Source organism: Artemia franciscana, chromosome 2, assembly GCF_032884065.1.
Source record: "Artemia franciscana chromosome 2, ASM3288406v1, whole genome shotgun sequence".
NCBI lineage: Eukaryota > Metazoa > Arthropoda > Branchiopoda > Anostraca > Artemiidae > Artemia > Artemia franciscana.
The window spans coordinates 843,465-869,400 of record NC_088864.1 but is presented as its reverse complement, the minus strand read 5'-3'; the positions used below and the strand labels follow the sequence as shown (position 1 = coordinate 869,400).

Below are 25,936 nucleotides of genomic sequence, written 5' to 3'. Positions count from 1 at the left end.
TTTTGAAGATGTCATTATTGTGAATTCCATTCGTTATGCGACGTAAAACCAAGCATGCCTAGCTCATGGCCTTGCATTCAAAGATAGACAGTGCATAGATTTCCTAGAAGAATCGGCCCTGTCCAAAATACTTTCTATAATGCGAATACTCCTCGTTCAGATTCCTGTTTATGGAAATCCTGCAGGTCCAAAAGGTCTTTGGGGAAGATTCAAAAATCAGTTGAAAGAGAATTTTATTGGACAAGCATGATAAATTAACATAGAAGATGCTGCAATTAAGCGTGCTTATCGTAATATTGCATTCAAGTTTAGTACGATGGCAATATAAGGTCAAAATTTTATTTTTTAGGTGGAACAACATTATGTAGACGACATTGATACTTACGAAGATGACCAAACCATGGAATTTATATATTCTAATGAGTCAGCTGCTACTGGAGAAAGCATGTATTAGCTTCTGTAAAGAAAACAGATTGAAAATGTTAACAATATTTTACAAACTGCCAATGGTCCTAATTATATTCGAAAAAAATGTTTTTGCACAAATAGACCAGGCGGTATTGGTAAAACCATCGTGTACAAAACTTTGTATCACATTCTGTGGGATGAATATCACAAAATAAAGTGTATGGAGTTTTCTGGTATCGCATCAACTCTATTGCCTCTCGAACAAACAACACAGAAGACGTTTGGCTTGAACAGTCCGCTTTCCTCACATTCAATGTCCAGCATAAGACCTAGTTCGAAAGAAGTTTTAGAATAAGTTTTCTACTTTCCAAACCGAAAATGTTACCCAAGCATGGTTTATTCAATGTGTATTAGTTGTTGCGATCCTTTTTAAATCCAAATTAACCGTTCGGAGGAAAAATCCTAGCTACTGGAGAAGATTTCCGTCAGTGCTTACCAGTTTCACTCCGAAGCAGGTGCAGTGAAACACTATATTTAAAAAAAAAGTGAAATCCGGAAGTATTTCAAACATTTTTCCTTAGAAAGAATTATACGCGTCGATCTAGAAGATGAAGGATTTTAGAGTACATCCTGGACCTGCGAAACTAAAATCTTCCCAAAAATGACTTCAATGACATCAAATTACCTGAAGTTATGATTTCCAGTGATGATTTAGTTAAGAAAATATTTGGAAATTTTCTGGCAAATCAAAATTTCTATGCAATGAAGGATCGTGTCATTTTTCTCAACACAGAAATAAGCAAAATGAATGCGGATATTGCCGATCGCCATCCAGGAGAATACAAGTCTTACAAAAATAATGTCTCTATGAATAATAAACAAGAAGGAAGGATTTAATACACTCCAAAATTCATCGATTCAATTGAGACTGTATATTTGCCACCCCGTGACTTAAAAATAAAGAAAATAGAATAGTTATGCTTATACGTACCTTGGATATTTCAGAAGGTATGTGTAAGGGAACATGCCTTGTTGTTATTGAATTATATAACAACATAATTAAGGCAAATATAATCACTGGGAGAAACATAAACATTTCTCGATCTATGCCAAACTTCAGTAAAGATGGACTAAAATTTGAAGTTAAATTATGTCAATTTCCACTTCGACCGGCATTTGCTATGACAATGCCCAAATCGCAAGGACAAACTTTCGAATTTATGGCGTCGATCTCCGTACACCTGTTTTTAATCACGGTTTGTTGTATGTGACATTTTCTCGTGTTAAACGACAACGTAGTTTAAGAGTTCTGGTGGCACTTAAAAATAAATGACGAACATCTGTTGCTACTTGGAAAAAAGTATTGAATACTTCCAGCAAAACGTTTTTTTGTTAATATTATAAGACTTTTTTAATTAATTGAACGAGCAATAATTTTGTCTGTTGCGTTTGTTTTTTTTTTTTTTTTTTAAACTGGCAACACAGTTTTTTTTTTTTTTTACCAATATACTGATATTTATGGCCTCAAAAACGATCTAGGCAAGTCACAGCTTTAAGGAAGAATCTGTTTTTTTCTTTCCAAGGGTGGTTGTGTCGAACATAAGGTGACGCCCTGACATCAAGAAGAAAATCGCATTGCCTGCAATTAGAAGACAAGCGACAGCCAGAATCAAAAATATAAAAGTCTGCCGGGGTATGAATATATATATATATATATATATATATATATATATATATATATATATATATATATATAATATATATATATATATATATATATATATATATATATATATATATATATATATATATATATATATATATACATATATATATATATATATATATATATACTAGCTGGTGGGGTGGCGCTTCGCGCCACCCCAACACCTAGTTGGTGGGGGCGCTTCGCGCCCCCCCCAAGCCCCCCCGCGCGCGTAAGTCGTTACGCGCCATATTAGTTACGCGCCATTGTAGTTGTGTCCCTATGTCCCACCTGTGAATATAGATATATATATATATATATATATATATATATATATATATATATATATATATATATATATATATATATATATATATATATATATATATATGTTTTTAACTACGTAAAACTTGCGAATATACAACATTCTTTGCTGTCCCATTGTCTGTGCATATAAATAGATTGTCAGGTTTACCGACTCTTGAACATGCAACATATAATGGTCCATGGGAAAACAATCCGTATTCAGATCTATACCTCATGATTCTAATGATTGCCCTTGAGCTTTGTTGATGGTGATTGCTAATCGACCATTCCCTGAGTCGCCATCGTCATTTATATATCCCCCTGTGCACCCCGGCGTCCCCTTTGTAGTTATGTCCCTGTGTCCCGGTCGTCATTTATATTCCCTGTGTCCCGGTCGTCATTTGTGTCCCGGTGTTCCAGTCTGTGATTTCTCTTTGAGTGTCCCGGGCGTCATTTATATTCCTTGTGTCCCGGTGTCCCGGTCGTCATTTATATCCCCCTGTGCCCCCCGGCGTCCCCATTGTAGTTGTGTCCCTGTGTCCCGGTCGTCATTTATATTCCCTGTGTCCCGGTCGTCATTTGTATCCCGGTGTCGGTCTGTATATACATTCGTTTTTTAGTTTTGTTTTTCTCCTTTATTTTTTTCCTTTTTTCTTTTTTTTCTTTTTTAGTTTATTTAGATTTTTAGATTTTTTAGTTTTTTTATTAGTTTTTAGTTTTTTTGTAGTTTTTACCGTTTTTTTAGTTTTTTTAGTTGTTTTTTTTACTTATGTCCTGGTCGTCATTTATACTCCCTGTGTCCCGGTCGTCATTTGTGTCTCGGTGCTTTGTTGATTGCTAATTTATATTATATTTATATTTATATTTTTTATATTTATTAATGTTTTTTTAGTTTTCTTTTTCTCTTATTTTTCAGTTTTTTCCTTTTTTTTTAGTTTTTTCTTTTTTAGTTTTTAGTTTTTTTTGTTTTTTACCTTTTTTTAGTTTTTTTTAGTTTTTTTAGTTTTTTAGCATTTTTAGTTTTTTATTAGTTTTTAGTTTTTTTTTAGTTTTTGCCTTTTTTTAGTTTTTTCAGTTTTTTTTAGTTTTTAGTTTTTTACCTTTTTTTAGTTTTTTTTAGTTTTTTAGCTTTTTTAGTTTTTTTTTCTTTTTAGTTTTTTTTTGTAGTTTTTACCTTTTTTAGTTTTTTTTCTTCTTTTGTATTAGTGTGAAATAATTCAGACGTCATATGCGGACAAACACGACGTCACTCGACAGACAGACAGACAGACATAACCCACAAACAACTTATTTTTATATATATTTATTCATATTTTTTTAGTTTTCTTTTTCTCTTTTATTTTTCAGTTTTTTCTTTTTTTTAGTTTTTTTCTTTTTTAGTTTTTAGTTTTTTTTAGTTTTTTTACCTTTTTTTAGTTTTTTTAGTTTTTTTAGTTTTTTAGCTTTTTTAGTTTTTTTATTAGTTTTTATTTTTTTTGTAGTTTTTGCCTTTTTTTATTTTTTTCAGTTTTTTTTTAGTTATTAGATTTTTACCTTTTTTAGTTTTTTTTTAGTTTTTTAGCTTTTTTAGTTTTTTTTTCTTTTTAGTTTTTTTTGTAGTTTTTACCTTTTTTAGTTTTTTTCTTCTTTTGTATTAGTGTGAAATAATTCAGACGTCATATGCGAACAAACATGACGTCACCTGATCCATCCACAGATCCACACACAGACAACTTATTTTTATATATATAGATATATATATATATATATATATATATATATATATATATATATATATATATATATATATATATATATATATATATATTATACAGGAGGATAGCTCTTATTGCCCAATAACTTCCCGTTTCCTAATTTTCTTGTGTGGGCTGGAGTGACAAACACTAAGAATAAAACCTTTCTATAGTTCAATAGTAGGCCTACATTAAATGCAATGAATTGCTGAAGCTGTATAGTTTTAGTCGGAGATTACAAGAGGGCTATATACTTCAGAAATATCAATCAAGGAGATTATTTAGAATAAGGAGGAAACAAAAGCAACTGTTTCCAAGAAGGGATTACGCTCTCAGAATTATGCTGAAGAATGGTAAAAATATAGGATTGTGACGGGCCCTAAGTTAATAGCAGGCTTAGTGAGAAGGACAAATCAGCATCAATAATCAAAGGAGGGGGGTAATAGATAGGCTTTAAAAAATACTGAGAGACTAGGAATAACGTATCTAGATAAGGTTTTTCAGCTTTGACAAGAGCTATGGAAGACTCAGGACAACCATTATTTCTGATTTCTTTTCCCACAAATAATTCTCAATTATGGAATCTGAGTTCCGTTCGGGCCAAATTTTATGTCGTTTTATTCCAAAAACGAGCGATCCACCCTGTATTTTATTTTTAAATAATTTAGGAGTTGATAAATCCCAATAATTGCTGTCGATTCAACAGGTGCATTTCAAATCATTTTGTTTTAAGAGCCTGTTTCAGGGTATTTCCTAATTAAGCTCCGTGTAAGTAATGTGTAGTAAACACAAAGTGTCCATAATACTTGTAAAGAGGAAAAGCATTATTTATTTCCTCAAACGGACTGAAATAGTAATATATCGTTTAATAAGTCGACCCTAATATGAACAAAAATAACCCCAAATAAAACTATGAGTAGATCCCCTCAAAACCTCTAGAGCTATTATATCAGTTAGGGTTGCCAATTGGGGAAGTAGGGGTGAAGAAATTACCATCTTAGATTTTGAAAATCACCTTTTTGGTATTTCCATTAAAAAAAAAGTATCCCCTAGATTTAAAACGTTTAAAATAAAAGATTGAAACCTTCCTTTTGCTCAATCTTGAATCACTGTATCTTCTTTCTAGTGCATGTTCTACTTTTTCTCAGCTTCATGGTGACCTCTCCCAGCCCCTAAGAATTTTCGCTCTCTTTTAACTCAAATCAAAGTAATTATCATCTCCGCAATACAAAAAACTATATTCAAATCCCTTTTACTCCTTTTACTGCTACTACTACAAACAACTCACCGCAGCACCAAGCCGCCTGAGGCCAACACAACAACGCACACTCCTCCTCCATCCTACTCCATTCAAAGCCTCCCCTTTGCACCCTCCCAGGAAGTTCCCATCTCCTTTAAATCTTCACACACCAGATCACACGCATTGACATCCTCCCACCCCAGACGGGGACGACCTGCTTTCCGTCTAGTCCTAGACGGTTGGTCGAAAAGGACAATCTTCAGCAATCTGTCATCCGCAGAACGTGCCCTAGCCATTTCAGCCTTTCTGTCATTACAGCCCTAGAAAGTGAGATTGAACCACACTTTTCGTACAGCCTTCTGATTGAAATACAGTCAGTCAGCCGGGTACCCAGAAGAAACAGTAGGCAATTCCTCTGGAAAACATCTAGTAAATCTTCATCCGATTTTCGGAGCGCCTATACTTCAGAGCCTTATTTGACCAATGACATCACTGTACCTTCCAATATTCTAATTTTGGTTTGCAGACTTATCTTCCTATTCTTCGAAGCTTGTTTAACTGTGAAAAAACCCTTAGCCTTGGCTATTCTACTTTTAACATCTTCACTGGTCCCACGTCTTTCCTAATAATATTACCAAGGAAAGTGAGGCTGCCCACCTGATCAATCTTTTTATTACCAAACGTCACCTTTTCATCTTCACTTATTTCTAGCCTTAGTGACTAAGTCTTCTTAAAATTAGTTTCCAAGCCTATTCTAGCACTCTGACTTCACAAAATTTCTAAAAGTTCATTCATTTTGCTAATATTTTCATCTAAGATGCTTAAAGTCTAGAAGAGTTTTTCCTTCCGTTTCGATTCCGTCGTCTTCCATTACCTTTCCTGGGCTCCTTAGAACAAATTCCATCAAAATAATTCATATAAAGGGGTAGAACACAACCCTGCTTAACTTCTGATTTAATACAAAACCAGCTGCTAACTTCATTACCTACCTTTCCCAACCATCCTTTCCATATTTCTACTTGGGACCCTACCTATTTGCTCCTGTAACTGTCAGTAAAATCCATCTGAGTCATTAGTATCTCCGTCGGTCGGTTCAACAAGGGCACATGCTACTATAACTGATACCCTGAACTTTTTGGTCATAAAATGAGCAATTAGTATTTCATTATCAATGCCTTCTCAGCCTAAACAAGACATCGCAGCTTCCTTATTCATAATAAGCCCTACTTCCTGTTTATGCATCCCATCCTTCCTGCCTGAGTAAACGTATTTTATATAACCTTATTTCATGCTTCCTAGCCCTGGGATATGAGTTTCTGAAACTCCTAATAAGTTGAGTTCGAATCGTCCGAATTTGTCAGTCAAAATATTGGTATGATAGTCATTTTTTAACGTCGTAACTTTCCAAGTTTCAATTTTCATGTTCTTTAAATCTTCGAAATTATTTTTGCCTCAGGAAAAGCACTGATCCCGGATACCAGTGCAGGACGAGGGGTTCAACATATCTCCTCAAGTCTACACCGAAGCGCTTAATCCGGCTTAGAACCAGACAGCAAGAAGTCCCTGGAACCTCAAGCATGAATGGAAGCTCTGTGCAATTCTGGGCCCATTATGGTCACAACATGGTTTTCAGCACTTGGCGATGCTCTTCTATCAACAAGAGTCAAAGTCCTGCACAGACAATCTCGAGTCTATTACCTTCGACTCATTATATATTTATGCCTCAATTATTACGCTCTTAAGGGAAGGAAGCCCATAGTAGATAAATTAGCTTGGAAGAGGTTTTTCAGCCCGAAAACGCCTGTCAAAACAGACCAAGTCCAGAAGAAATATCCATTAATCAGAATCCCAATCGAATGCTGTGTCGTTTACTAGGATATAATTTCCTCTAGGGCTGTCGTGCCTCAAGTGGAAAGTTGACCGCAAGGTCCTCAGTCTTGCAGGTATCCCGAAAGGTTCGGGGCAGCCCTTTGAAGAGGCTGTTGTCCAAAGATCTGGATTTTTGCCCTGCCATAGTTGTCCTTCTATAGAGCATCCTCCCACGATGGTGTTCTGCGTCACCATGCAATTTAACCCATAACTGGCACAAGGTTTGTAACTCATGGGACGTGTGAACACGCTGGTGAATCATGTTGAGCGTACATTTGAGAGACCTTATTCCTCTCCATCTGCATTTATGGCCCCAGACGAGGGTGCTCCAGTTTCTATTATGGACCCCCAGAGACAAAGTCCCTCCTTAGTCCGTGCCTCCTATGGAGGTACCCAACATATATGTCGGGCGTTCCCCTATCGCCACCTGGGGACACGCTGAGTGGCCTGGGGGGAGGCCTCTAAACAGTAGTAGACTAATAGTTAGACCCTCCAACTATTCTAAACAAAACGGATATCTCAAATTTTGATCAGATGTCTTGAGAGTTACAGAGGATCGGGTGGCACAGAAGGGAACAAGAGGGGAGCTTGTTACCCTCTAATCACTTTGGACACTTAAAAAGGGCACTAGAAATAAGTGAACAGAAAAAAAGGAAATTAAACATTTTACCCATATGGCTCTTTACTTTGGCGGCCCTAGAGCACTTCCTCTGGTAAGAAATAGAGTTAATTAAGTTGTCCTAATTAGATGTTAATATTAGTCTTAATTAGAAGTTGTAAGAGCTCCGTCAGATCTTACGAAAATAAAACTTAAGGAATTAGTTAGTTCAAGATATAAAATATAGTAAAGATAATCATAGTCTAAACTAGATGATGTTTAATTTTACTTGTTTACTTTCAGCTTTATTTGATTTTTTTCAACTTAAATTGGGTGAAATGGTTGTACATAAGGGGAAGAAGGGGATTAAGGTATTGATTGAATAATCTTATTTATTGAAGAAGCACGTGGTTGGGTCAGAGACTGGAGTACGCAGTACTGCATGTGATTGAAGGGTTTTTAATGCTTATGAGTCTCAACGTGCCTCTTTGCAGAGACTATTGCAATTTAGTTATCTGCACAAAAACTAACCAACACCCAAAAGCCTCAAGCATTAATAGCTAAAATTAATGACGGAGAATCCCCTCAAATCGTTTGTAATCTTAATATACCTCAGAAGCGACCTTCCACTTTCTTTTCTTGGTGTCAACACCTGGAGAGTTCCACCCTACGTGGTCCGCACCACCTGGTTACGTCACTAATTACCATTGTTGCGTCACTGGTTACCATTATTGCGTTGAAGGAGAGTGGTTTAGAAGTCTGTAGAAAAAGTTCAGGTTCCATTATTTTATATTATGAAATATCTTTTGTACGGAAGATACTATGATAAGAAAAATCTCAAAGCTGATGTGCATGTCATTGCTTTAAGTGCTTTTATTTTTTGCACCATTTTTTTGTACTAATAATGCTGTTTTGGACAAAGGATTATTGTTTTAATATTTTTTGCCCTCCATTGATGTACCCTTACCCTGTGTGAGCGTCTGTAATTTTTGATACAATCGGTACGTAATATTACATTCTAATTTGATAAACAAAATCCCCAAAATTATGTGTCTTTATTAAAATTCCCTTGCCCTATTTACATGACAAACAAGTTTTCATATATGAGACAAAACAAAGTTTGGTCTTATTTTTTGGGGCATCAAAAACCAATTCAGCCAAATTTACTTTTAATTTTTCTGCACTGGGGTCCACTTGTCCTGAGAGCTTATGAGTGCAGTTGTCAAGCACATCAGAAATAAAACAAATTTGAGCGCAATTTTTAGTATTACCAAAATTGATCTGAGCTAATAAAAATGATCATAGTCCGGTGATTTTCTTGACCTGGGCCCATATTTTCCTGAGATATATATCCTGAGAGTCCCAGTTAACCGAGATTAAACGACTTTTGGCTCATTTGTGTTCCCAGTTTTGAACAAATCAATCTCGTATTATTTATTTGTTTGTTTTGTAGTGATTATTTGGTTCTATTCATTTTGATTTCATCTTTTTTTTTCCGCGTTCTTTGATTTTTCTAATTCACCTAATTTGGTTTTTGAATAATTTTACTTTCTGCGATGTTTCTTTTTGTCTTTTTATTTTGATCCAGATTGTTTCGTTCGCATTTTCGCTCAGAAAATGTGGAGATATTTCTCTGAAACTTTCTCTTATACCGCTGAAAAATGGAAGCAGTTGTCCTCCCAAAATATTCGTCTTGTTTTGTCTAGTATTGTCCTTGGTCTTATAAAATTCCATTCTCATTCTTCATTTGATCATTTTGTATTCTTTGTTATGGCAACCCTATGTGGTTACGAAACTATCTTCCGTAAATTCAAGTTTCAAGCTTATTGGAATTAATAGTTTTAGGCTTATTTTTCAAAATCATATGCTCTAACTTAAAATTTTTGTTGTTGATTAGGGTCCTCTTCGTCAAAGGACTCACGGATTTAAGACTAAAATTGGTAAGAGACAAATACTTCGAGCCTAATTTTCGGCCTCCGAATACCTTCTTCCTAAGAAGACTAAGAAGAATCGGAGCAGGGACCGAACGCTGAAAGTTTCAAGCCAATTGGAGAGCCAATGCAGTGGTGTCAATTCACAAGAACTCAGGGGGGACATGCTTTTCAAACTTAAGGAGGGGGTAAATTTCTTGTTTATACGATTTTTTCTGGTGAAAATACCAATAAAAAGGTATTTTTCAATGAAAATACCAAAAAAGGAATTTCAAAATCTAGAATGGATACAGCCACTCAACCCCTCCCTCCTAATTCGCACCCCTGAAAACATACCTACCACTTTTCCCCTAAAATCAATGACCAATGGGCGTCCTTTATAATTTAGTCCCTTGCCCCTGCGGATACGTGTAAACTGGAACCTCAGAGGCATATTTATTGGACATTCTGGCAATGGCTATCCCAAAAAGTATGATCGGATGCCATGTGGAATCGCAGGATTCACCGGGGACAAACAAGATAGTGGCAGGAGGGCTGGTTGTCAATGCAATCATTTTTGATGTTTACGAAAAAGCCAACTAAGAGCTTTCAATTTTCAGGTGACTGGGCCCCCTCTAATTTTGTACGCCCTTTTTTCCGATATAAAAAAGCCAAAAAATTGCATGGAAGCCCCTCCGCTCTATACTAAGTCAGGGCATCTATTGTGATTATGGTCTATTAAGCTCTTTCCTGTGAGAAATTACATTAAAGACGTGAAATTTTAGCCACTATTGTCAAAATTAATTTATATCCCCTGTCTTAATAAGATATACCCTTCAAGGCAAACTTACCTTCTTTCCACATTATAATTTTCCAGACTCATTAATTGGCATAGAAAAATCGCCCACTTTCTTGTCAATATTGTGTATGAAGTTGACATTAATCTCTTCTAACGATTATTCCCCATACACCTTAATAGGGAGACGAAAATCATTCTTTTCTTATTTTCCTTTGCAGCTAATCATGTAGAATCTGCAGATCGATTGCAGTGATCGGATTCACTTTAACCGAGTTCCGTTTCACCTCGACTCGTATTGTAAAAATTTTAAAGTAATTTGGGCAATAGGTGCACTGAACAGTGCACGAATTCTAATATTGAAATAGTATACATTTAGTTTTTAAATGTGGTTTCGCCTCGTTAAAAAAAATTTTTATGATAATAATATGTGAGATTAGAATTGAAATTTTATTCAAATTGCGAATGTATCGAAAGTGTAGGGGTAACCTAGAAGAACGAAACTAGCGCTAGTATCGACAAAAATTCCTATAGTCATCTAGCATTTGCCATTTTTGACATTTTTCAAGCTTTGTAATGGTATTTTTCCTCAGAAACAGAGATCAGACACTTAAACTTTACTGGTTTAGCTAGTTAAACTAATTACACTAACTTTGCCTTAGTTTTACACTAAGATACCAAGAAACGCCAAGTGCTAGATGACGTTGGTTATTCTTTTGTTGGCACTAGTAACAGTTTCCACTCTTGTAACTTACTTATACTCTTTGATATTTTTTTGGCTCATAGTTTTGATCGAACGATTTTGATACAAAAAAGGGTTGGGGGATGAGGCCTAGTTGCCCTCCAATTTTTGGTTACTTAAAAATGCAACTAGAACTTTTTTTACGAACGTTTTTATTAGTAGCAAATATACGAAACTTACGTAACGAACTTCTATATTTGTATATTTTTATTAAGTATATGAGGGGACTTGCCCCTCGTCAATACCTCGTTCTTTACACTATTAAATAAAAAAACAAGTTTTTTTAAATGAAAGTAAGGAGCAACATTAAAACTCAAAACGGACAGAAATTACTCCGTATATGAAAGGGGCCTTTCCTCCTCAACGCCCCGCTCTTTACGCTACTAAATAAAAAAATAGTTTTTCCAACTGAAAGTAAGGAGCGATATTAAAACTTAAAACGAACAGAAATTATTCCGCGTATGAAAGGGGCTGTTCCCTTCTCAACTCCCCGCTCTTTACGCTAGATTTTTTTTCTGTTTAATAAAGTAGAATTGAGAAAAAGAGTCAAACTTTAATTAAAATCCTGCGCCCCCTTCATTGAAATTCTTTTCCCCCATAAGAATTTCCTCCATGGAAATATCCTCCCTCGTAACCCCCCCCCCCCTCAACTTTCCCCCCTAAACCAAAATATCCCCCTGAAAACGTCTGTACACTTCTCAGTAAACATTACTATATGTAAATAAACAAAAACACAAGTTTTTTTAAATGAAAGTAAAGAGCGACAATAAAACTTAAAACGAACAGAAGTTACTCCGTATATGAAAGGGGCTTTTCCTCCTCAACGCCCCGCTCTTTACGCTAAAGTTTGACTCTTTCTCTTAACTCTACACTTTAAAACAGTAAAAAACTTTAGCGTAAAGAGCGGGACGCTGAGGAGGAAAAGCCCCTTTCATATACGGAGTAATTTCTGTTTGTTTTAAGTTTTAATGCTGCTTCTCACTTTCTGTAGAAAAAACTTTTCATATTTATTTTTTCATTGTTTTTAAATGATGCTAGAAAATCCTGCGCCCCCTCCATTGAAAGTCTCTTCCCCATGAGAAGTTCCTTTATGGAAAGACCCTCCCACTTAACCCCCCTTCAACTCTCCCCCAACCGAAAAATCCCCCTGAAAACGTCTGTACACTTCTCAGTAACCATTACTATATGTAAACACAGGTCAAAGTTTGTAACTTGCAGCCCCTCCCACGGGGACTGCAGGGGAGTAAGTCGTCCCCAAAGACATAGGTATTAGGTTTTCCGACTATCGTGAATAAAATGGCTATCTCAGAATTTTGATCCGGTGACTTTGGGGGAAACATGAGCGTGGGAGGAGGCCTAGGTGACCTCCAATTTTTTTGGTCATTTAAAAAGGGAACTAGAACTTTTAATTTCCGTTAGAATGAGCCCTTTCGTGACATTCTAGGACCACTGATTCGATACGATCACCCATGGGAAAAAAAACAACAAATAAACACGCATCCGTGATTTGTCTTCTGGCAAAAAATGTGAAATTCCTAGATAGAAGCTTGAAACTTCTACAATAAGGTTCTCTGATACGCTGAATCTGATGGTGTGGTTTTTGTTAACATTCTATGACTTTCAGAGGGTGTTTCCCCCTATTTTCTAAAATGAGGCAAATTTTCTCAGGCTCGTAACTTTAGATGGGTAAGACTAATCTTGATGAAACTTATATATTTAAAATCATCATTAAAATGTGATTTTTTTTATGCAACTATTGGTATCAAAATTCCATTTTTAGAATTTCGGTTACTATTGAGCCGGGTCGCTCCTTACTACAGTTCGTTACCACGAACTGTTTGAAAGCTTGAATTTTGTCCCAATTCTTTAAGAATAGCACCTGAATCACAAAGGTCATAGAGTAATTAGTTGAAATTACTAAAAATACTTTAGCGTAAAGAGCAAGGTATTGTGGAGGAGACGAGTCCCCTTATATACGTAAGATTTCCTGTTCGTTTTAAGTTTTGACACTGGTCCTTGCTTCCAGTTGAAAAAAAAACCTTTTTTTATCTATTCTCTCATTTTTTAAAAATAACTTCCCTCATGATAAATCCCTTCATGGAAAGATCCTCCCATGTAACCCCCACCCTCTGACCCACTTTCACCCTAGCGCAAAAAATTCCCCCTGAAAACATCTGTACACTTCCCAATAATCATTACTATATGTAAACAATGGTCAAAGTTTGTTACTTGCAACCCCTCCCCCGGAGACTGTGGGGGATTAAGTCATCCCCAGGACATAGTTATTAGGTTTTTCAGCCATGCTGAACAAAATGACCATCTACAAATTTTGATCCGGTGACTTTGGAAAAAATGAGCGTGGGAGGGGGCCTAGGTGCCTTCCAATTTATGGTCACTCAAAAAGGGCACTGGAACTTTTAATTTCCGTTAGATTGAGCCCTCTCCAAACATTCTAAGACCACCGGGTCTATGCGATCACCCCTGAGAAAAAAAAAACAAACAAACAAATAAACACGCATTTCTGATCTGTCTTCTGGCAAAATATTCAGAACTCCAAATTTCTGTAGATAAGAGCTTGAAACTTTTGCATTAGGGTTCTCTGATACGCTGAATCTGATGATGTTTTTGCTGGGTTTTGATGTAACTATTGGTATCTCAATTTCGTTTTTAGAGTTTCGTTTACTATTGAGCCGGGTCGCTCCTTACTACAGTTCGTTATCACGAACTGTTTGACAGGCGACACAATTAACATTGAATAAGAAATTATTGCCTCGTATTTCTACCATTGACCAGAGCCATTAGCCTTCAATGTATTTATTTTTCTAATATTGCTTTTATGCGAGAGGTGATCACAATAATTTCGGAGGGGGCTCATTTAATTGGAAATTGAAATTTATATTATTATTTTTAAGAATTAAAAGCAATTGAAGGGCAACTAGCCCCCTCCCTTGGCCTCTTTTGCTATTCCTCTATAATCTCTACCGACATCCTATTAAAATTTGTTGGTAACAATTTTGCTGAATATAGTTGAAAAATCCAATAAATATACCTCCAAGGATGATAAGATCACCATGAGCTATGGGGCAAGGGCCGTAAATAATGGAAACTGTAAATTGTGTAACTAAATTTTTTTTAATGGGAATTGGAAGCTGTGTAACTACATTCTTATAATGAAAATTGTGTATCTGCATTTTTTTTGTTGTGGAAAAGGAAGATTTTTACTATCTCAGAAAGGACTAAGAATGTTGAGCTGAAACTTTCAAGTAACGTCGAGGGAATGTGAACTAAATGAAAAGACATTATGTAATTCGGGTTGTTAAGAGGGCATATCTGCACTATCTCAGGAATGGACGAGGGTATGGGGACGCAAGTGCATCCAGGTTGTCAAAAGGACACATATCAGCAACGGGTAAGTTTACTTAACTGAAACCTTCAGGAAATGTTGCTCTAAATGGAAAGGCACTATTCGCATTGTGGTTGTTAAAAAGAATGTTGCTATAATAGTTAAAACGAAATATTATGTAGAAAAACGGGTTAAATTTTCCATTAGACAATGAAACATTGACAAAAAAAATTTTTCACAAATAATAGTACAAATCCGAATACTTATTTTTCATGGATTTAGGCCTTTTTTGTTCCAGGGAGACAAATGTATGAGAAAAAGAGCTACAGGCCAAATGAGAGCCTATGAAGATCAATACGGTCAAAACTAAAGTCATTGACCTAAATATACAGTCAGATTATCAGCTTGTGCTTTACGGACAGGAACTTGAAAAAGTCGAAAGCTTCACTTATCTAGGCTAGCTAATATACTCTATTCAACTTTACACTTTTAGTTTTATCCTACTTGCAAGGCTTAAAAGATTCAAGGAAAATCGGTAGGCCTAAAAACGTCAACAAAAATGTTATTTTGACTAAAACCCTACTTAAAATAGAACCACTATGACAAGGATTGCAATTTCAGAGAAGTGAACTTTTCAGTTAAACTTAAAAAAGAGAAAGTTCCAAGATTTTTTCAAAAACTTGTTCAAAGGGATTCTTCCTTCCAAAAAAAACCTTCAGGCGTTTCACTCACATACTTCTTTGGTTCTTTTCCTTGCATTGGAAGGGTTTAAAAGGTGAACTGATCCATGAGACGATATAAGGAAATTAGCTTACCTCCGGATCGGGCTAACAGCCTGTACCTCATTATCGGATCCAAATGATCAGGATATCGCTTTCCTCTTCGCGGAATATTCCCCTTGGTGATAATTGGTGTTAAAGTTGCAGGATCTGGACAAATAGTTCCTTCACTTTCTCTCCAATTTTTTCTTCGAGATCTCTGCTTCTTTTTCTTTTTATCTTTTACCGTATTGTCTTTCTCTTTACTGTTCCGTTTTGCCGGCGGGACGGAGTAAGTAACAAACTTTTCTTGGGAGCTATTAGCAATTATATCATGTATAAAGAAACGCTTTAAAATTTCATGATCATCTAAATCTGAAAAACTTTCTTCGGCATATTCGTCATATTCAAGATTTATTGAATCCTCACCCTTTTCTGCAAATATCGTACCTTCCTTTCCGCTAATCCCAGCAAGTAACGTCAAGTAGCTCCAAAGGTTATTAGCTGACTCCAATTCTTCCAAACCGACAGCATTGTCAACATTTCTTTGGATATCTGGGGCTGATAGAAGAAGAAACATATTTTCTCCTCCACTCCGTTCCTCCCTTAAAGTTAATATAACTGTAAGCGTATTGATTAAAGTTACAGTAAACAGTGCCATCTCGAAATAGGTTAGTTCAGTAAAACAATCATGATTTCTTTCCTTCCACTTAAATTGGGATGCGGTTTTATTTTATTTTAGGTCCATATCTACATGGCAACTGTAAAGAGCCTCCAAACCTGGTGTTTCCTAGAGCCGTTTAAGAGACTAACTGACACTTGTTGATGAAGCATAATAAGTCTTCTCAGGGAAAAATGTCCATGCGTCTTTCTAAGGTGGTAAATAGCACTGGAGGTGACTCCTTCTTTTTGGCTTTACCTTTCATGCTCAAGAATTGTTAATACTGCAATTAATAGAAAATGTCGTACGGAGGTGTCTTGGTAGGGAAGCCCCCTGTAGTCAAGTGTTTTATGAGCGGCCTTCTTCTGGAGTATAAAAGGTGCTATTTTAGCACGAAGCATCATGGAGTGCTAAACACTTTAATTTGTCGTATTTTCCACCTACGTGGAAAGTTTATTAGCCTTTTCCTGACAAAGCCATGGGATATTAGTCTGACGCCTAGTAATTATTTCGGTATTAGCCTTTAAGTTGGTTAAAAAACAGATTTAAGAGGTTATCCCTATGCTACGCAAGCAATTTCCTTTTGATCAAATATTTACTGTTACTTGATTATTGTTTAAGGTGTTTTTTTGCGAAGAGATGATTAAAATAAAACCAAAGTTTTGTTATTTTACTTATTATGAATAATAAAGACAGACAAGGACAACACATTTAAGTACAAATTAAAAAAATAACAAGCATAAATATATTCTATTAAAATAGTAAACAACACACAGTAACACAATTCTCAATGCATATATCAAAAAAATAAAAAGGTATCCATAATCACGATGAAAAAACCTGGCCCATAAATTGATGACACCCAAATTATTAACTGACTTCTAAAGTCTTTCAACAGCTAGAAACAAAAAGAAATTTTACGTAACGAAAATATACATATTAGAAAATTTTAGATATATGAACAATAGCAATTCCCATCAAAATAGAAGAAAGGCTAAAAATAAAAGAATATCAAAATCTAACTCATGATAAAAAAAAACTAACAGAAAAGCTAATAACCAAATATTGCCGATGCTTATGTTCACATTGACTATTCTAATTTGGAAAATTTTCATTTTCAAAAATAAATTTCGAAAAATTATATCCCTTTTCAACATAACATTTTAAATTTCCAATCATTTGATAATGAGTTTGAATTTAGTAGTAAGTAAAATTGCCAAATCTTAGATGACAAAAATCTTTGTAATATTCATTGCCTCTGAAAATCGGAAAGTCGCTAATTAATTTGCATTTTGGGAGTAACAAAACTAAGTGACTTCTTTTGGACAAAACTAAACCACACTAATGTTATTTTATGTTTATTTCCATAAATACCTCTCTAAATGCCAAATAAACTTGAAAGCAATTAGTATATTATGGTCGATATTCCCTCGGAGTTTAATTTCAGAAGCTGAAGATTTTAACAGGCTTTTTAAACCTTGAAAACTCGAGTGGATATTACAGCATGATTTGGCAAAATTTTGGCAATTAAAATTAAATATTTGAGACATGATTTTGGAAAAACAATCTAACAGTACGTCAACAGCAATAAACATCCTCAAAGCTTTAATTGGTCATTGTTGCCGCAGCTGTTATGAATAGCTGAATAAAATTAAACACTAGGCATAGTTGCATTATTTAAAAAAAAACCTGCCTAGGTACAAAAATTTATTGTTGGGAAAGGGGTGGGGCATGTTTGCTCCTAGATGTGACTGAAAAGGCAAAGGGTATTAAGGTGACACTACAAGAAACGGTGAGGGGGAGTTTGAATTAAATCAAAATTAAATGTATGTATCCTGATTGTAAGCCAAGACCGTATCCAGAGGGTAGAAGGTTTGACCCTTCCCCCCGAAATTTTTGTCCGACTTGTAAAAACGTAAAAAATGAGCGTTTTTTGAGGTTTTTTGTTACCCTCCCCGAAAAGAAATCATTCACATCCCCCCACACACCCCGGAAAAATCCTGGATAGAGCCCTGCTTAGGACTAACAGCGACACTAAGTTGCCTCAAGACAAAGTAGCTTCGCAATCTGTGATGTCTCAGGAACAGCTGAGGGTATTAAGTTGGTACTTACAGGACATGTTGAACTAAATCAAAAGATACAATGGGAAACTAGATTGTCAACCGGATACATCAGCAAAATATTTCACGAATGGCTAAGGGTATGATGTTGAAACTTTCAGTGCAAGTTCAGGGGGCTGTAGAACTAAATCAAAAGTCACTCCATGCATCTAGGTTACCTAGGGGACGTATCCACAATATCTCGGGAACGGTGAAGGGCATTTAGTTGAAACTTCAAGAAATGTTAAGGGGGATGGTGAACCAAATCAAAAGACAATACGTTCATCCTGCTTATCAAAATAATGTATATACAACATTCAAGGAACAGCTAAGGGTATTAATATGAAACTCATGGAATTTTGCGAGATATTTAACTAAATCAAAAGACATTACGTGTATCCAGGATGTCAAAAGGCTGTATCTACAATATTTAACGAAACGTTGATGGTATTGAGGGGAAACTCTTAGGAAATGGTTAGGGGGGATATTAAACCAAAACACACTTTCCGCAAGCAGTATGTCAAAATACCGTATTTGTAATATTTTAAGAACGGCTTATCTCACGAACAGCTTAGGATTTTCAAATTAAGCCTTCAATGAAAGTTGAGCTAAAGGGCCTTAGACTAATTAAACAGATAAATGTGCATCCAGGTTGTCAAAATGGCTGATCTTCAGGATCTCAAGAATGGCTAAGGGCATTAAGTTCAAAGTTTTTTGGACACGTTAAGGGGAATTAGCTAAATCAAAAGACATTATCTGCATCCAGATTACTTCAAGGACGTATGTGCAATATCTTGGGAACGGCTAAGTCAATCCATTTAAAATTTCAGGAAATTTCAAGTAAGATACTGAACTAAATTAAAAATATTCTAAATACATTGAGTTCGTTTAAACGGCATATCTGTGATATCTCGGGAATGGCTAAAGTTTTTCGGTTGAAACATATGGGGAATGTTGTGGGGGGACTGAGAAAATAAAATACGCCATTTGTATCCAGATTGTCAAAAGGGCATATCTGCAATATCTCAGGAATGACTAAGTGAATTAAGTTGGAACTTGCAGGACATGTTAGGGGAGACATTGATCTATATCAAAAGACACTATATGCATACATATAATATGGATGTATGCAGTTTATGGATAATAATCAATTTATGGATAAACTGCTAAGACTATTTTGTTTAAAACTTCCAGGAAATTTCGAAGGAGGTGCTGAACTAAATAAAAAGACTCAGTGTTCTACCAGCTTGTTTGAAAGACGAATGTACAATATCTTAGTAACGACTAAGACGGAATGTAGTGGGAATATCTTAGATTCGGCTAAGGACGTTGGTTGAAACTGATTGTTAAGTACTTCCTTATTTGTACTTGCTGCGGGACCAGACGTGAACGCTTCACCCAGCATCTAGAAGACTCCTTAGGATTAACTCCTATTTGTCGTGATCTCGTGCCAGCTCTTAAGCAAACTGGAGCCAGCAGCTCTCCCACTTTCTGCCAAACTTCCAGAATCCACCAATCGTGCCGAGGTCGTTTTTGACAGTTGCCCACCAACTTTTCAGTTGAACACCAATCTGACAGAGGAACAACTAGAAGCACTTAATGATGCGGTCATTGGATCTTCTCAGGACATTGCCAAGAAAACGCGGTATACTCTGTTTGACGATCGTGGCCTTAGGCTGGATGTTACAACAGCGGTGACGCACTTCAGCATTTGAGATTCTGTCGGAGTATCTACCTCAGGAATAGAACCGACCTACCTGTAGACACAAATGTTTGTCTTCAAAATGATCTCCCATCGGTTCCACAGATGGCGGGAAAGTTGAGAGAATATGGCTTGGGCTTTGTTGATTCTGTTCTGTAATTCGAGGTCACGGCCTCCACTAGAGTATATTAGCAAGCCTAGATAAGTGAAGCTTTCGACTTTTCCCAGTTCTTGCCTGTAAAGCAAAAGCTGATAATCTGTCTGTATATTTAGGTCCATGACTTAAGTTTCGACCGTATTGATCTTCATACCCAGTAGCTGAAAGAAATATGCTATTTCATTTAGAACTTCTTATGCAGTTTCTGGATCAGCAGCAAGAGCAAACATCCGCAAATTCCAGGTTAGACATGTTAATGCCCAGTCCCATAACGACACCATCAAAACTCGAGAGGGCTCTTTCTAGAACCTAATCTATAAAGTAACTAGCTGTTGGGGTGGCGCTTCGCGCCACCCCAACACCTAGTTGGTGGGGTGCTTTGCGCCCACCCGTGCGCGTAAGTCGTTACGTGCCATATTCGTTACGCGCCATTGTAGCTGTGTCCCTGTGTCCCACCTGTGAATATAGATATATATATATGTATATATATATATATATATATATATATATATATATATATATATATATATATATATATATATATATATATATGTTTTTAACCACGTAAAACTTGCGAATATACAACATTCTTCGCTGTCACATTATCTGTACATATAAATAGATTGTCAGGTTTACCGACTCTTGAACATGCAACCTATAATTATCCATGGGAAAAACAATCCGTATTAAGATCTATACCTCATTATTCTAAAATTGCCCTTGAGCTTTGTTGATGATGATTGCTATTCAAACATTCCCTGTGTCCCCATCGTCATTTATATATCCCACCTGTATCCCAGTCGTCATTTATAGTCGACAAACATGACGTCAGTCGACACACAAACATGACGTCAGTCGACACACGTCCCAGTCGTCATTCGTGTCCCGGTGTCCCAGTCTGTAATACCAAGGTTCGAACCTGGAACCTCTCGAACCTAGAACCTGGAACATAACACTTTACCAACTCAGCTACTTCGGCTTGAATACATTTACCTTTTTTAGTTTTTTTCATTTTTATTTTTATTTTTTTTTTTTAGTTTTATTTTCTCCTTTATTTTTCAGTTTTTTTCCTTTTTTTAGTTTTTTTTTCTTTTTCAGTTTTTAGTTTTTTAATTAGTTTTTAGTTTTTTTGTAGTTTTTACCTTTTTTTTAGTTTTTTTCTTTTTTAGTTTTTTACCTTTTTTATTTTTTTTAGTTTTTTAGCTTTTTCAGTTTTTTAGTATATTCTTTTTAGTTTTTTTTATTCCCTGTGTCCCAGTCTGTATATAGGCTACATTCGTTTTTGAATTGGTATATGATGAAATAAATTTTTTGTTTTTTTCCTTTTTTTCTATTTAGTTTTTTTTTTTGGTTTTTACCTTTTTTAGCTTTTTTAGTTTTTTTTCTTTTTTCTTTTTATTTTTTTGTAGTTTTTACCTTTTTTATTTTTTTTATTTTTATTTTTATTTTTTTTTAGTTTTCTCCTTTATTTTTCAGTTTTTTTTTCCTTTTTTTTCTTTTTCATTTTTTAGTTTTTACCTTCTTTTAGTTTTTTTTCTTTTTAGTTTTTAGTTTTTTGCCTTTTTTTAGCTTTTTTAGTTTTTTAGCTTTTTTAGTTTTTTTTTAGTTATTACCTTTTTTAGTTTTTTTCTTCTTTTGAATTAATGCTAAAGCCAAGGTTCGAGCCTGGAACCTCTTGGACCTAGAACCTGGAACATAACGCTTTACCAACTCAGCTACTTCGGCTTGAATACATTTACCTTTTTTTACCTTTTCAACACAAACTAGGTGTTGGGGTGGCGCAAAGCGCAAAGCGCCACCCCAACAGCTGCTATATATATATATATATATATATATATATATATATATATATATATATATATATATATATATATATATATATATATATATATATATATATGTATATATATTTATGTATATATATATTTATGTATATATATATATTTGTGTATGTATACATATATGTATATATATATATATATATATATATATATATATATATATATATATATATATATATATATATATATATTTATATACTAGCTGTTGGGGTGGCGCTTCGTGCCACCCTAAGTCCCCCCGCGCGCGTAAGTCGTTACGCACCATTGTAGTTGTGTCCCTGTGTCCCACCTGTGAATATATATATATATATATATATATATATATATATATATATATATATATATATATATATATATATATATATATATATATATATATATATATATATATATATATATATATATATATGTTTTTAACTACGTAAAACTTGCGAATATACAACATTCTTCGCTGTCCCATTGTCTGTGCATATAAATAGATTGTCAGGTTTACCGACTCTTGAACATGCAACATATAATTGTCCATGGGAAAAACAATCCGTATTCAGGTCTATACCTAATTATTCTGATGATTGCCCTTGAGCTTTGTTGATGGTGATTGCTAATCGAACATTCCCTGTGTCGCCGTCGTCATTTATATATCCCCCTGTGCCCCTCGGCGTCCCCGTTGTAGTTGTGTCTCTGTGTCCCGGTCGTCATTTGTGTCCCGGTGTCCCAGTCTATTATTTCTCTTTGAGCGTCCCGGTCGTCATTTATATTCCCTGTGTCCCGGTCGTATACCCGGTCGCATTTGTGTCCCGGTGTCCCGGTCTGTATATACATTCGTTTTTGAATTGGTCTTTTTTTTAGTTTTTTACCTTTTTTTTAGTTTTTTTTTAGTTATACCTCATGATTCTGATGATTGCCCTTGAGCTTTGTTGATGGTGATTGCTAATCGAACATTCCCTGTGTCCCCGTCGTCATTTATATATCCCCCTGTGCCCCCCGGCGTCCCCGTTGTAGTTGTGTCCCTGTGTCCCGGTCGTCATTTATATTCCCTGTGTCCCGGTCGTCATTTGTGTCCCAGTGTCCCGGTCTGTATATACATTCGTTTTTGAATTGGTATATGATGAAATAAATTTTTGTGTTTTTCCCCTTTTTTTCTTTTTAGTTTTTTTGGTTTTTGCCTTTTTTTAGTTTTTTTTTCTTTTTTCTTTTTAGTTTTTTTTGGAGTTTTTACCTTTTTAGTTTTTTTTTTATTTTTATTTTTTTTTTTAGTTTTGTTTTTCTCCTTTATTTTTCAGTTTTTCTTTTTTTTTATTTTTTCCTCGGCACGCTTTCTTTTCTTACTTTCTCTATCAGCCGCAAGTTTTTTAGCATAGAATCTTTGAGCAGCTTCCTCGGCTGTTGCCATTGTAGGTTCTTCAGTCATTTTACAATTAAACATTTTTCCGTCCACGATCTTCTTACAATTAAAAATTTGTCTTTTGAGCAGTTTCCTCGGCTGTTGCCATTGTAGGTTCTTCAGTCATTTTACGATTAAACATTTTTCCGTCCACGATCTTCTTACAATTAAACATTTGTCTTTGAATGATTTTCTTAAATACCTTTAATGACGTCATCGTCATAACAAACATGACGACAACTAACTTAATAACGACAGGACGACATGATGACATGGCGTCACTCGACAGACCGACAGACAAATTATATATATATATATATATATATATATATATATATATATATATATATATATATATATATATATATATATATATATATATATATATAGATACTAGCTGTTGGGGTGGCGCTTCGCGCCACCCCAAGCCCCCCCGCGCGCGTAAGTCGTTACGCGCCATTGTAGTTGTGTCCCTGTGTCCCACCTGTGAATTTAGATAGATATATATATATGTTTTTAACAACGCAAAACTTGCGAATATACAACATTCTTCGCTGTCCCATTGTCTGTGCATAAAAATAGATTGTTAGGTTTACCGACTCTTGAACATGCAACATATAATTTTCCATGTGAAAAACAATCCGTATTCAGATCTATACCTCATTATTCTAATGATTGCCCTTGAGCTTTGTTGATGGTGATTGCTAATCGAACATTCCCTGTGTCCCCGTCGTCATTTATATATCCCCCTGTGCCCCCGGCGTCCCCGTTGTAGCGGTGTCCGTGTGTCCTGGTCGTCATTTGTATTCCCTGTGTCCCGGTGTCCCAGTCTGTAATTTCTCTTTGAGTGTCCCGGTCGTCATTTATATTCCATGTGTCTTAGTCGTCATTTGTGTCCCGGTGTCCCGGTCTGTAATTTCTCTTCGAACATTCCCTGTGTCCCGGTCGTCATTTATATATCCCCCTGTGCCCCCAGCGTCCCCGTTGTAGTTGTGTCCCTGTGTCCCGGTCGTAATTTATCCCGGTCGTTATTTGTGTCCCGGTGTCCCAGTCTGTAATTTCTCTTTGAGTGCCCCGGTCGTCATTTATATTCCCTGTGGCCCAGTGTCCCGTTCGTCATTTGTGTCCCGGTCTGTAATTTCATCAGTTGACAAACATGACGTCAGTCAACAAACAACTTCATGACAACATACTGCTCAATCCTTATAATGACGTCAGTCGACAAACATGACGTCAGTACACAGACAAACAACTTAGTTTTACATAGATATATATATATATATATATATATATATATATATATATATATATATATATATATATATATATATATATATATACTATATATATATAGTGGTGGTATATGTTATACTAGCTGTTGGTGCTATATATAAATACTAGCTGTTGGGGTGCCGCTTCGCGCCCCCCCGCGCACGTAAGTCGTTACGCGCCATATTAGTTACGCGCCATTGTAGTTGTGTCCCTGTGTCCCACCTGTGAATATATATATATATATATATATATATATATATATATATATATATATATATATATATATATATATATATATATATATACATATATATATATGTTTTTAACTACGTAAAACTTGCGAATATACAACATTCTTCGCTGTCCCATTGTCTGTACATATAAATAGATTGTCAGGTTTACCGACTCTTGAACATGCAACATATAATTGTCCATGGGAAAAATAATCCGTATTCAGATCTATACCTCATTATTCTAATGATTGCCGTTGAGCTTTGTTGATGGTGATTGCTAATCAAACATTCCCTGTGTCCCTATCGTCATTTATATATCCCACCTGTGCCCCCGGGCGTCCCCGTTGTAGTTGTGACCCTGTGTCCCAGTCGTCATTTATAGTCGACAAACATGACGTTAGTCGACACACAAACATGACGTCAGTCAACACACACGTCCCAGTCGTCATTTGTGTCCCGGTGTCCCAGTCTGTAATTTCTCTTTGAGTGTCCCGGTCGTAATTTATATTCCCTTTTTTTATTTTAATTTTTTTTTAGTTTTCTTTTTCTCCTTTATTTTTCAGTTTTTTACCTTTTTTTAGTTTTTTTTCTTTTTCAGTTTTTAGTTTTTTTATTAGTTTTTAGTTTTTTTCTTTTTAGTTTTTTTGCTGTTTTTACCCTTTTTTAGTTTTTTTAGTTTTTTTCTTCTTTAGTTTTTAGTTTTTTACATTTTTTTAGTTTTTTTTTCTAGTTTTTCTGCTTTTTTAGTTTTTTTTAGTAGTTTTTACCTGTTTTTTAGTTTTTTTTAGAACCTGGAACCTCTCGGACCTGGAACATAACGCTTTACCAACTCAGCTACTTCGGCTTGAATACATTTACCTTTTTTAGTTTTTTTTTTATTTTTTTTCGTTTTCTTTTTCTCCTTTATTTGTCATTTTTTTCCTTTTTTTAGTTTTTTTTTTCTTTTTCAGTTTTTAGTTTTTTTAGGTTTTTATTCTTTTTAGTTTTTTTTTCTTTTTAGTTTTTTTGTAGTTTTTACCGTTTTTAGTTTTTTTTACTTTTTTAGTTTTTTACCCTTTTTTAGCTTTTTTTAGTTTGAATTCATTTTGTGTTGCTTGAAATATCTTCCGATTATCCATCTTATTCTGATTGATAGTCCTACGAAAAATAACATGGCGAAGAGGAGAAAAGCTAAAACTA

The 25,936-nt window shown here is 35.2% G+C and overlaps 1 protein-coding gene across 1 annotated transcript in view; it reads right to left on the bottom strand.

The window, feature by feature from the left end:
* LOC136035622 (uncharacterized) overlaps window positions 1–16,303 on the bottom strand; it is a 31,114-nt gene extending 14,811 nt beyond the window's left edge. Inside the window, exon 1 of the mRNA XM_065717510.1 lies at window positions 15,466–16,303. Coding sequence (XP_065573582.1) covers window positions 15,466–16,069 — 604 coding nt within the window. The 5' untranslated portion in view covers window positions 16,070–16,303. The remainder of the gene's footprint in view (window positions 1–15,465) is intronic.
* Window positions 16,304–25,936: the final 9,633 nt, after the last annotated feature.